The sequence below is a fragment of the Heptranchias perlo genome, chromosome 17 (assembly GCF_035084215.1).
Source record: "Heptranchias perlo isolate sHepPer1 chromosome 17, sHepPer1.hap1, whole genome shotgun sequence".
In the NCBI taxonomy this organism is placed as follows: domain Eukaryota; kingdom Metazoa; phylum Chordata; class Chondrichthyes; order Hexanchiformes; family Hexanchidae; genus Heptranchias; species Heptranchias perlo.
In genome coordinates, this window is record NC_090341.1 from 40,193,513 (window position 1) to 40,207,754 (window position 14,242).

The 14,242-nt window shown below is 40.3% G+C and overlaps 1 protein-coding gene and 1 pseudogene across 4 annotated transcripts in view; one reads left to right on the forward strand and one right to left on the reverse strand.

Moving 5' to 3' along the window:
* LOC137334260 (contactin-4-like) overlaps positions 1-14,242 on the reverse strand; it is a 1,825,202-nt gene that overhangs the window by 826,473 nt on the left and 984,487 nt on the right. For all 4 annotated transcript variants that reach the window (XM_067998918.1, XM_067998917.1, XM_067998915.1 and 1 more), the window contains one exon: positions 8,836-8,962. In XM_067998918.1, coding sequence (XP_067855019.1) covers positions 8,836-8,962 — 127 coding nt within the window. The remainder of the gene's footprint in view (positions 1-8,835; positions 8,963-14,242) is intronic.
* On the forward strand, positions 1,774-4,643 carry LOC137334344 (small ribosomal subunit protein uS7-like; annotated as a pseudogene).

Below are 14,242 nucleotides of genomic sequence, written 5' to 3' on the forward strand. Positions count from 1 at the left end.
TTAAAACAGAATGAAAAACTAATTGTACAATATAACTGAACACGATTCTGCTCAGCTCTGTTCACACCAAACCCATTTCAACCATATACCCCGAGTAGGAGCCTTCTATAGATTCATTTTCCAACTGATTTTCATTCAAATTACTTTTTTTTTGAAGTCATGTAGTTTTTCTGAGAAATAGCTCTGCCTCAAATGTTTTAATTATACCACAGCTCATATAGTGAAGGGTGCAGTTAATGCTGGAGGAAGTCCAGGGGAGCAAAAGGTTTTTCCTAAGATTGCCTGCAGTTAATTTACATTGAAAGCACCAAGCTTTGTTGGCAACCAGCAGCTCTTGGCTACCACATACACAATTGTCCTTCGATTTGTTAAAAGACAATATTTTATGCAACAGCACAGCACAGCTACCACTCAGGAGTGCAGAAGGAAAATTTATCCTGTATTACAGGATCCAGGAGAAATGGATAGCATCTCTACAGAAAAAGGTTCATCAGTTTGATGTCTCAGAAGGCTAACACCATCCTCCCAGAGGAAGGCAAGGCAACCAATTCATCCATGCCAGCTCATTGGGATAAGGGTATATGAGGAAACATTGGTGACTACAAGCGTATAAACTTTAATCTATTCAGTAGACTGGCTATCTGATGCTGTTAACTTGTCAGCTATCTAAGGAGTCTAAATCTAAATTGATCTCGCTAATTTATATCAGTCTCAGACACTGTAATTTTATTGTTGCAACTGAATAACCTCTTTATTTTGTCAATTAACCCGTAACTACTAATTATTTGTACAGTCCATGTTTAAGTGCTGTTAACTGATTCTAAGATTAACGATTGTTAGCTTATGGCTTTGTTGTCTGTCTGACTTCTTCTTTGCTAGTTTGCAAGGGTTAATTCATTCACTCAGTAGCTTATGTGAATCCTGATGGGAGGTTGGTAGTGTAAATAGTAATATAATCCAAACTGGTTGATGTAAGATGTTTCAGCGAGCCAAATTTGGGTTATCATTCACTTCTAGTTGAAAACTGGTTGGTAAACCCATACAGCTCCTTGACGAGGAGTTAAGGTGAAAGGTTAGGGATTCGTCTGGTACCTTTGATTAAATATTCTTATCAGAGTATATATCGCAATGTTCTTACAGGATTTTGGCATCAGAGAGATATAGGAAGCAGATCCAACATTTTAGCACCCTGCAACAGAAACATTCTCTTCAGGGTATCAGTTAGGGTTGTCAGAAAGGAGCACTTGCTGCAACAATGAGCACCAGTTACGAGAAGCAAGGGGTGGTGGAAGCAGACAAGCAGCAACAGGAATAACAGAGGGTTGGGGCCAGACTAACAGCTGCTGGCAGCCTCGTGGGTTCATACTTTATAATGGCTACATACCAAGCTGCACTCATTAATCAGCAGAAGCTCATGATGTAGTCCTTTAAAAACGTCTGAGTTCCCCACCTGGAATGCTGTTCCGACCTCTGTGTTGGCATAGCATCTTGGAGTAAGTGGTAATTACAGGGCATCCTGTTGGGGAGCTCCTGAGGATAGTACCAGGCCCTGATACAGTTTTGCTTACCAACATTGTGTCTACTGTTATAGAGATTTTGGCCTCCAATTTACCGGAAGCTCTTAATTCTGAACTACAAAGGCTAGAAGATCAGCTTGAACGTTCCTTGATGGTAGGATTGGCACTCTTTAGTGGTGGTCAAGGGTCTGTCCTTGCATAGATCCCTAGTGTTTAGTAAGCGGCAGCCAGCAGCTGGGGTATATCAAGAGTCAAGATGGATGAGGACTTGATCTCTCAGGGAGATAATTCATCTACCCGAACAGTCAACTTCTTCAGAGGATTGCAGACAGGTACGGGAGAAGAGCAGCCAGTCAGCATAGAGGCCAAGGTTTTGGCCAGTTGGTAGGGCTTACTTAGAGGCTGAGGTGCTCGCCAGAGTATACTTAGAACCCAGCAGAGACAGGGCATTCACCGCCAACGATATTCCTATTGAGGAGTTGCAGCATGCAACACACTTGCTTCTCACACTAGGAGAATTTAGGAGATTAAGAAGAAGGCAACACACACCCTATGTTGTCACCAAAGGCAACATGGATTCAGGGACCATCATGTTGTTAAGAAGTTAGTGTACTAGGGAAGAGCACAGCACTGCTCATGGACTTGCTCAGAGGCTACTTTTAACTGAAAGTCCCATCAATCACTGCTTGACACATCAGTCTGCCTGGTTGTGCTTCTTTCTCCCCCTAGTCTACAGCAATATTGTCCAGTAGAAATTGCTGACTAGCCACAGGCGTGGCTATGCAACAAAGTTTAGCCACATGCATTGATTTCAGTAGAAAGCGCCTTATATACAGTACAGGTAAATGTACTTCACATGTATATTTACTTAACAAATATTTACCCGAGTGACAAACTTGGCAGTTATGAGTATTGAGATCAAATGCCCAATGACGATGTCCATTACTCATATTTTATTGACTCATCAAAAATACAATTAGCCACATATGGTTAGTGGCTAATGTAATGGACAACACTGCTCCACAGTCAAAGCTGCAGGCTGACTTTCTCGCCCTTCGGGTTACATAGGTTCCCCTTTACGAATGACCAAATTATACAGCATACAACAGGTGCAGATGATCTTGGCTAGTTTCTCAAGGTTGTAGGATAGGACCCCATCTGATCTGTCCAAACATTGAAAGTGATGCTTCAACATATTGACCATAAGCTTAAGCAGAATTCAGATGGAGACAAGATCCTCGTATTTTCACTTTGCTTCATTGTAGATGTTCCTCACTGGAGCCAATATGCAGAACAGTAAAGGGCAGCCCTGATCCCTCAGCAGCCGTCCATCCATTCTGCCTGCTCTTTCAAATTGTTGTGACACCGTGGGCTGTTACAAGATGAAAGTACCATGGCCACAGCTGAGGTATCTTGCAGGATTCTGGTTGTCCAAGGCCACGTAGACTTTGATGGAATAGAATCCTTTGTGATTCGTGTTAGGTGCCCTAATGGCCACATGGGTGCCATCAATGAGGCTCTGAACTTTTGGGAACCCAACCATCAAATAGATGTGCTGCACCTGCTTGAGTTGTTCCCTCCTTTCCATGGGTACTTGACGTATGTGTTGCCCTGGCAACCAAGGCTCAATTTACTTGCTTGATGCACCAATGTATAGGCGGCTGACTGATCTGGCAGATATCAACAGCGGTGGCTTGAAATAAACCAGTAGCATAAAAGTCCAATGCAGCGGTGACTTTGACCACAGTGGGCAGGGATGTCCCTGTGATGAATGTAGTTTGTGAGGCAGGCACTAGTAGTCAGCGCAATTTAGTCATAGCCTCCCTGCTAAGGTGTTGACGGTGAAGGTCAGGTCTTTCAGGCACGTGGAATTATTTGTGTCTGGATTGGATTACATGATTCCTGGGCCATCTGTGGGTGGGTACCAGATGCAAGCACACCTGCCTTTCCTCTCTTTCCTCTTCCTCCTCCAAATCCAGGACAGCAATTGGCCGGCCCACTCGACTACCTAGTCTGAGCTCTGTGTCTTTTTAGTTTAAAATAACACATGCAAAGCTAAAAGTATTTGATGAATAATGTTGCTGACTTGATCTTTTCTGTTCTTCTTCCCCAGAGAACTTGCATTTATATTGTGCCTTTAACGGAGAAAAAAGCACCAAGCCGCTTCACAGAGGCATTCTCAGACAGAACAGAAACAAAGAATAACTGCTAGAAATCTTTCCATTTTGTGAATAGTGATGAGATTCATAACAACTCATCTGTTAGCATAACGGAAGGCTGGAATTAAAAAACAAAATACATTCCTATAAGGTGAAAAGGATACAGTTCCATGAATTAATAGCGATTAACATGCCAGGGGAATGAAGTGTAACCAATGTAACACCTCTGTTCATGAAGGGAAAGAAGGATAAACTGAGTAACGATAGACCAGGGATGTCAAATGTATGGCCGGCAGACCGCATTTGGCCCAAGTAACACTTTCATCTAACCTGCGGTAGCGGATCCTGAGTGGAGTAGCTGGAGTGGAATGACTGTGGGAGACTGTGCACGCAGTTGCTAAGACCCTGAGATGAAGTTGTTCATCAAGTGAAGCACTGATGACATTCAGATCAACAACATTTCCCTGCAAGACTATATCACTGTCAAGAAGAAATATGCAAAGTACCTTCCCCACAGCTCTGGGTGCTACACTGAAAATGTTTCCACGTTGCCCAGTGCCCCATTGTGGAGCATCTGACCAACTCCATGATGATGCACAGGCGCAACAACGGCAAGAAGCTGATGACCGTGTGCACCATGAAGCATGCTTTTGAGATTATCCAGCTACTGACTGGTGATAATCCAGTACAGGTATTGGTGAATGCCATCATTAACACCGGTCCCTTTGGTGACTCTTCCCGTAATGGCCGAGCTAGCACTATGAGGAGACAAGCTGTTAATCTGTTCCCATTGTGGCATGTTAAACAGGCTCTCTAATTGCTGTCCACTGGGACGAAAGCGGCTGGACTCAGGAACATTAAAACAATTGCAGAGTGCCTGGCTGAAGAGCTGATCAATGCTGCTAAGGGCTCATCTAACTCTAATGTCATTAAGAGTCATGCATCAGTGCATATTAAAAGAAGTTAGGGAACAGATAGCTGAGGCACAATTACATATTATATATATTATATTTATATATATATATATATATATATATAATATAAATTAGAAAAGGGAATAGTGCCAGAGGATTGGCAGACAGCTAATGTTATTCCTATATTTAGAAAGGGAGATAGAACAAGTCCAGGGAACTACAGACCAATTAGCTTAACGTCCCTGGCAGGAAAGATAATGGAATCTTTACTCAAAGATGTAATAGAAAAACATCTAGAAACTGAAAATATAATAAAGAATAGTCAGCATGGATTTCAAAAGGGAAGGTCATGCTTGACTAACCTGATTGAATTCTTTGAAAAAGTAACAGAAAGAGTAGACAAGGGTAATGTAGTAGATCTAATATATTTGGATTTTCAAAAGGCCTTCGATAAGGTAACTCACAGTACACTCATGACTATAGTCAGAACATGTGGAATCAAGGGGCAAGTAGGTGAATGGATAGCAAGCTGGTTCGAAACAGAGAATAGGGTTTAAGGGTAGCTACTCAGACTGACAAAGGGTGGGAAGTGGTGTTCCACATGGTGCTGGGACCACTATTGTTCACTATTTACATAAACGATTTGGACTCAGGAATCAGAAGTACAATCTCAAAATTTGCAGACAAGACCAAATTGGGGGGTGTAGTCGAGTGAGGAAGACTGCGACAGATTACAAGACAAGATTAATAAACTTGCAGAATGGGCATGCAATTAGCAAATTAATTTCAATGTTGATATGTGTGAGATGGTACATTTTGGTGGGAAGAATATGGAGGCCACATAATCCGTGGAAAACAAGAGTCTAAATGGGGTACAGGAGCAAAGGGATCTAGGGGTACAGATACACAAATCACTAAAAGTAGCAACGCAGGTTAATAAGGCCATAAAAAAAGTAAACAAAGCACTGGGGTTAGAGTGTAATTACAATGCAACAAGTTGGGCATTTCCATTATTAATGCGGACATGGGATTTACAATGGAAAATAGGACACAAACGATGACAGGAAGTGAACACAGATGGAAGTTTTTTTTAAATGTAGGGAGCACAATATCGAAATGTGCTCATAATACAAAGATAGGAGGTTTAGCAAACAGTGACGCAGACGTTAAAAGACTTCAACAGAACATAAATTAGTAGATGAGGCAAATAAGTAGCATGTGCAGTTTAATCCAGAGAAGTGTGATGTGATGCAGTTTTGGGAGGAAAAACAAGACATGGGAGTTTACATTAAATGGAAAGATGCTGAAGGGTGTGAGGAACAAAGGCCAAGGGTCGAAATACATACTTCCTTGAAACTGCGAGTGCAGTAAAAAAAAGTCATAAAAAATGGTACTTTGTGCTTTATAATTATAGGCAAGGGGGTAAAGCTAAATTTGTACAGGTAATGGTTAGGCCATAGTTAGAGTACTGTGAGCAATTTTGTACAACCAAATTTTCGAACCGAAGAGTTTTACAACACACAAAGAGGCCATTTGACCCTTCATGCCTGTGCCAGCTCTCTGCAACAGCTATCTATCTAGACCCATTCCCCTGCCTGTCCCCAATGTCCTTTTAAATGATCCTTTTTCAAATATTTATCCACTTCCCTTTTAAAAGCTAATATGGGTTAAGAACATAAGAAATAGGAGCAGGAGTAGGCCATACGACCCCTCGAGCCTGCTCCACATTCAATAAGATCATGGTTAATCTTCTAGCTCAACTCCATTTGCCCGCCCAATCCCCCATCCCTTAATTTCCTTAGAATCCAAAAATCTATTGATCTCAGTCTTGAATATACTCAATGACTGAGCATCTGCAGCTCTCTGGGGTAGAGAATTCCAAAGATTCACAACCCTTTGAGTGAATTATTTTTTCCTCATCTCGGTCCTAAATGCTGGCCTCATGTCTTGAGACTATGACGTCTAGTTCTCGACTCTCCAGCCAGGGGAAACAGCCTCTCAGCATCTACCCTGTCAAGCTCTCAAAGAATTTAATATGTTTCAATGCGATCACCTCTCATTCTTCTAAATTCCAGAGAGTATAGGCCCATTCTACTCTATCTTTCCTTATGGGACAACCCTCTCATCCCAGGATTCAATCTAGTGAACCTTCGTTGCACCACCTCTAAAGCAAGTATATCCTTCCTTATGTAAAGAAACCAAAACTGTACACAGTACTCCAGTTGTGATCTCACCAGAGCCCTATATAATTGCAGCAAAACCTCCTTACTCTGACACTCCAACCCCCTTGCAATAAAGGCTAACCCGATGACTGATGTCAGGCTAACTGGTCTGTAATTCCCTGTTTTCTCTCTCCCTCCTTTCTTGAATAGCAGGGTTACATTTGCTACCTTCCAATCCACGGGGACCGTTCTGGAATCTAGAGAATTCTGGAAGATCAAAACCAATGCATCCACTATCTCTGCAGCCACCTCTTTTAAACCCCGAGGATGTAGGCCATCAGGTCCAGGGGATTTGTCAGCTTTAAGTCCCATTCATTTCTCCAGTACTTTTTGTTGACTCATCTTAATTACTTTAAGTTCCTTACTCTTATTAGACCCTTGGTTCCCCACTATTTCCAGTATGATTTTTGTGTCTTCTACTTTGAAGACAGACACAGATTCTGCTTCCATAGAATCATAGAAGTTTACAACATGGAAACAGGCCCTTCGGCCCAACATGTCCATGTCGCCCAGTTTATACCACTAAGCTAGTCCCAATTGCCTGCACTTGGCCCATATCCCTCTATACCCATCTTACCCATGTTAATAGATACACCTCAAAGGATATTAAAGCCATAGCAAATGTACAGCATAAATTCACCAGGATGAATGCAGGGATGAGAAACTATAGTTATGAAGAAAGACTTAAGATTCTGGGACTATTTCCACTGGAGCAAAGAAGACAGAGAGATTTAATAGTTTTATTAAGATTATGAAAAGTTTTGTTGGGAAAAATGGGGAGATGGTGATGAGGCGTCATCAATATATAATTGCCAGTAAGAAGCTGAGAGGGGTTTGGAGATACTTCTTTACGTAGAAAGCATGAAATGTTTTGCAACAAAGAACAGTTGAGGTAGAGACCTCTGCACCTTTAAAGTCAAAAGTGGAGAAATAATAGAAACAGAGGAAGATATTAGGCAATGGGGAGAGAGTGCGGCGGTAGGATTGGTTTTGCATTGATCAAGCAATAAGCTGTCACAGGCACGATGGGCTGAATGCTCACTTCTGCGCAATAAATGTCTTTGGTTCTATGAAAATATGTTGGGATGATACAGATTGATTAAATAAAAGGTAATTCATCAAATTAATAGAAAAATGTGGTTAAGTGAAATAAAAACAATGTAAGAAGCATCACAAAGTGATGGATTACTGTGTTGAAGAACAGATTGATTTGTTGGGTTTGCTAATAAAAAGTTGCACAATACTACACTGCTTCTGATCATTTCTAATGATAAGGTACACATAATATTTCTGTCTTAGGATCAATAATATTCCAAGTCTAAAAAGATTCTGTTGAAAATGTATCAAATTCAGGATTTTTATCTGAGAAAATGTTATCTTCACATTACACCACATATCCCCTGTGTACTTCAAGGGATTACTTACAGGGTGATTATTTTTCATCTACAACCCATTCTGGTGACATCACATTACACCAAGTCAGCTACAATCATTTGTGTCAAAACAAGTTTCTTAACTTGCCTTGCTTTTTTGAGTAACACACCAGCATGATTCCAGATAAAAAATAACTTTCCCAATTGGATATATCTGTAATCAACTCACATTTTGATGACTCAGGTGGTGACATTACAATTTGTAGGGTTACTATTTTGGTCTCCTCCCCAATATTGTTTATCCCATCTTCATATATAATACCACAACAAGTGATGGAGGAAGTATGCATAGTGTGCCCACACACCGAATAGATTATTGTGCAGTGGCAGCTAAGTTTTAAAAAAATAGTATGTTCAATCCATGTTAATTAATTACCAATTAACTGTGGTACAAATACTGGCACTATTCTTAATCCTTATGGAATGAATATTTACAGCTGCTGTGTTTAATTCATCTTATCCAGATCAGTAGCAAACACCTACTTGAATCATGCTGTCCAATTCCTGTTACAATATTTCAATGGATGTTTAAAAGGACACCACCCAGTCTTTCTTTTATTAAGGTACTGGTAAAGATACTGCGAGCAAACCTGTAATGTGGCGGCGGATTTCCTTTTGCTTCACAGTTCAGTGTTGCCTTCTTTTCTTCAGAATCCACAGGAAACACAATGTCATTTGGCTCCTGGGTAAAAACTGGCCCATGTGGCTTGCCATTCTCTGTGTCAATAAAAAGAAAGAGACTGTATTAGGTTACACACAAAAGGACTGTTAGCATAAGGGTGCCATCAGTCACGGGAAATAACAGACACAAAACAACTGTAAAACCATTAAGAGAGAAAAACCGCAAGCAGACAACACACATCACTTCCATTTACAGCGAGTTAGTGTGTACTGCATGAGAAGGATTGTCAATATGTCATTCTTGCGCTCCTGCGTCCATATTGTTGCCATTTCTTATCATGAATTGGGAGGAAGAAAGGTAAATGAAACAAGTTTTAGTTGAAATGACTACTAAATTCGATTTTTAAAGAAACAACATGTTAGGTTTCGTTTATGCTTTCCCAGATCGGTACTTAGAATGAGTGAGAAAATACTATAAACATTTATGTTATCATTGTCAACTAGAGTGAAGTTTGTAGCTATGGCAGTCCACGATTAAAAAAGTACAACCAAAGATGAATACCTAAAAAAGTTAAAATTAGCTAAAAGCATCCAGAACTAAGGACTATTGTCTAATTAAGAGAGTCATTTCAATTAAATAACACCTCTAGCTTTTGAAATGTTATCTAATGTACTAATATATATCAAGTCATTTGCAGCACAAGTTAATGAGTGTATTGCCTGGCTTTTAATTACAAATTGATGATAATGCAAGTCTATTTCCACAATTTTTTTGAAAGGCATATAGTTAGTCATCTACATCTTTATGATTTCTACCACTCCCCCAAAAAAGGAACGTCATCTTAATTTTAAAAAGCCATCGCTTTTAATGTCACAGACCTTATGTTGTGTTATACAACACATGGTATGTGTTTCTCAAAGATTACTTCATTTCATATTCCAGCGACGTCAATTTTTTTCACCCATCTGTTTCCCCAAAAATATAATTTTTTTTAAAACCTGAATATATGAAAATGCAGCTGTCAACACATGAAATGTGTTGCAAAGAAAACTTGTAATGAGCAAGCTGCATTTGACAATTTAAAATGTCCAAAACCAGCTGTGAATTCCCATTGGAAATAATGAAAACTCCTGGGATCAATTCGCAAAGATGGGTTAAGTATTTCAAACAAGTCATAATTTGTATTTACACTCTTTTTGAAAAAAGACTCAGCAGTGTGTGTTCTCATTAAAGCAAGTCAATCCTATTTCTTACTCATTTCATCCGTAACAATAATAAAGCATCAATGTCAAGATAGGGTAAAATTCAGCAGCTTTTGATAAAATTCATGTAACCATTCTTTTTCTGAATATCTATCAATAGTATATTAAAAGTCTTGTGTCCAGCTTGCACTTCCTGTTTGTCACATTTACTTCCTGTGGCACGATTTTGGGTGTCAGGCATGGGTATAATATCTGGTTATTACCTTTAACCTCCTCAAAGCTCCGTCTCCCAGACGTGATTCTCCAGGTGACACAGCAGAGAAGTTTCATTTAAACTTTGTTTATATTTTTCCCTTTTCTAGACTGGTTCCCCATAGTTAAGCTGAAGTTTTATTTCAGGTTTGAGGTATTATTTCCAATTTACATTTTATTTAATTTTAACTTTTACTGGTACTTTAAAGCTTTATTTTAAGTTTAGCCCTCCTGGTGTCTGGTCCTCCCTTTCATGCTGCTCATGGGCCTGCTGCCTTCCATTTTACAATCTGCTGCTCACTTCACTTTGATCTTTTCTCTTCCCACCTTGCTCCATTTCCTGTTCCATGCTGTTCTTTGTTTTTTTCCAGCACTGAGCCGGGAAAGTGGCACTTTAGTTTTTAAAGTACACATTGCACTTTATAATGTTAGAGGGTTAGAGGATTAAAGCAAAAGCATAAGGTGGGAAGAAGGAGATGGGACATGCAGAAAGGAGGTAGCTGTGAAAGCTGGTAGCAGATGGGATGGGTTGGAGGGTTAAACACAATGGCAATACGCTAAACCATGAGGAGTGAATTTCTGTTGTCAGGAAAGGATACATAGTGTGGCGAACATTGGCTGTGGGAGTGGATATCTCTCAAGGGAGATGGGACGCCACCCCCTTTATATCCCTTTCCATTTCACCCTGTGGGGCCTGCGACGTATTTCTCACCATGCAACACCCTAAAGACTGTTGAAATCCCAAACTGGAACTCTCTCCCCATTACCCATACCTCCCATTGATCAGCATTCACACAATGGAAAGGGTAAGTTACATTTGCAAGATAGTTTTCTTTGCCAAGGCACTTATATATGCTTGAAGCATGTCAGATGTTTTGTGTTTTGGCTTCACAAACAGCATGGTTAAGAATCTATAGAGATTTTTTTTGAAAGTCAAATTGCTGTCAGTTTACGATTGAAGACCTGACTCTGTCTTCTGCCAAATTAATGAGGAAAAAAAAGGAATAGCACTCAATTTTGTGTGAAATATCTCTTGTTCATTAAATTGACTTAACTATCACATATAATGAGTAAGTTTAGTAAATCGATGGGAAAAATCATAATGGGACATTCGTCCCTTTAAAAGATTTTGACGACCTCAGCTCAAACCTGGTCATGTTTCCGATTCAGCTCATTTAAATGGCTTGGATGATCTGCAGGCAGGATTACTACCTGGGAATCTGCATTGGCTCCACACTGGGGGAGGGAAGTTGTGTGCTGCTGCAGGCTTTAAAGGTCTGCAGGAGCACAAATCCCTAATGGTCTATTCCCGGCCTCCATCCCTGAAGCACAGACCTGCTGCACCAAAAATTAACCAAATTTATTTACTTGAGCGAAGTAGAAGTTGCTGACTGCCCCTTTAAAGATCCTGCGATCTGAAAGGACTAGCCTGTAACTTCCGACACCTAGTTTGTATGGGCAGTCTTCAGGACAGGCGTCCATCTAGTGAATCCCCAGAAATTTACTTGGGAGGCATTATGGTGTGACTCCCATGTCACTTGCATACCATTTAAATGTTCATGTCTGTTTCATGCAGGAGCTTCCTGCCCATGACAGAGATACCCATGAAATGGGCGAAGACTGGGTGTTAGGCAGAGGAAAATTGTTCCAATAATGCGGTATTATTATCCTAATTTCCCATCTGTTAGTTAATGAAAGTTCCACAATTATACCCTAGGAGGTTCCATAAGTCAGCAGGAAAACAAAATGGTTGTCCATGCGACTAATACTTTCTAATTCTTGTTGCTGACTGACCATCATTTACAGTAATTTACATCCAGTTTACATCATCAACTGCTTTTCTTTATTTTGTTCTAAATTTAAAATGCAAATTTTAAAAAATGGAATATATAACTTGGTGATTTTTTTTCTTTAATTTATTTTGATTTTATATTCAGTGCACCAAGAGTAGAACTATGGACCAGGACCAGATAATTTAAGGCTGAATAAGATACTGCAGGTCAGGAGCAATAATGTTATGAGTAGCCATGTTGGTTGGAATTCAGCAGTGAGTCCATCTGCTGGCCTTGACTGGTTAGTGTCCACACACCCTTCCCATTTGCTAGTACAGAACTTCGGAGTGTTGTGCTTTCTGAATACCATAATTGGAACAATCATCGACACTGTATAACTCTGTGCACTCATCGAATGAAGGCTAGTTGCCTGAATACCCATGGAATACCCTTTTGGAAGAACAGATCCGGATTAAGACAGCAGCCTTACAGAAGAAAAGGCTCTCAGTTACTTATTTGCTCCGGTCAAATGGTTTATTCTTGGATATCCCCAATTCAGGAGTATCATGGTGACTGCTTATTGATGCAGGAGCCACAGCCTTGGCTGAGTCACATCATTACTGAGTAATTCTGCCACACTGGTCTAATTCTTCAGACATTGCTGAACTGTGTCTTCTCCATCAATGTCTAATTGCCACTATTTATAATGCTCATGGATCTTGTCTCTCTCCCTAGTAGTCCACGCCTATTATTAATGTGGTGTTGTCTACAGATGATTGACTGGCTCATTTTGTGTTTGACATAGAGAGCAATATAAGGTCAACCAAACTATCCTGAATTCTGATTGTTCAAATGCAATTAGAAGTTTTACTAGCACACTGTGTCCTTTGTATATCTACTCCAGTGGTGTGCTGCTTGATCAGTAAGGCAGACATCTGTTTTGAACATCAAGGAAGTTAATGTTGTCAAAGTTTGACAATCTGGCAAAATAGCAGCTCTTCTTTTCACCTTTTGATGCTTGTGATGGAGCTCTTTCAAGCTTTAGAGGCATAATACTGTGTCACCATTGTGTGAAAAAAACTTAGTGACGCTTCAAAAAACGGTATCCAGAATGATAAAGATGGCTGCACATTTTTTGGCTTGAACTAAAATATTACTTCTGTCTCACTATGTCTACAAAATATCCCAATGGCAGGAAAACCAGAACTGGAATTGCCTTGAATCTGGCATCTATTAAGGTCTTATCCTGGGAGATTTCCACAGGGGCTTCAACAGATCCAGAGTTGGGACCAGCTAAGCCAAGGCTGAGGCTACCCTGGCAACAGCTCCTTTGATTTTCCCATGAACTGTATAAATAAAGCTGACATTCTAGCCCTGAATTTGAGCAGCAACACCTTTGTCAGTTGTACAGGGAGCACAGCTTTCACCAGGTGACAGGGTTCCCTTGAGTGCAAAACATTGAACGTGATATCTACATGGGCACCAAGGCTTTTGAAATCAACCACATGGCCTTCATGAACAGAAAGGGTTTACAAGCAATTAATATTCAGGTGGTATCTCAGCACAGAAACATCATGATTCTTGTTACTGGCCATCAGGCATGAAGCAGCTATGATGAACTTATTACATAGAACGTACAGCACAGAAACAGGCCATTTGGCCCAACAGGTCCATGCCGGTGTTTATGCTCCACATGAACCTCCTCCCTCCCTACTTCATCTGACCCTATCGGCATATCTTTCCATTTCTTTCTCCCGAATGTATTTATATCTAGCTTCCCCTTAAATGCATCTATGCTAATCGCCTCAACTACTCCTTGTGGTACCGAGTTCCACATTCTAACCACTCTCTGGGTAAAGAAGTTTCTCTAAATTCCCTATTGGATTTATTAGTGACTATCTTATATTTATGGTCCCTAGGTCTGGTCTCCCCCGCAAGTGGAACCATCTTCTCTACATCTACCCCATCGAACCCTTTCATAATCGTAAAGATCTTTATAAGGTCACCGCTCAGTCTTCTCTTTTCTACAGCAAACAGCCCGAGCCTGTTCAATCTTTACTGATAGGTATAACCTCTCAGTTCTGGTATCATCCTGGTGAATCTTTTTTGCACCTTCTCCAGTGCCTCTATATCCTTTTTATAATATGGA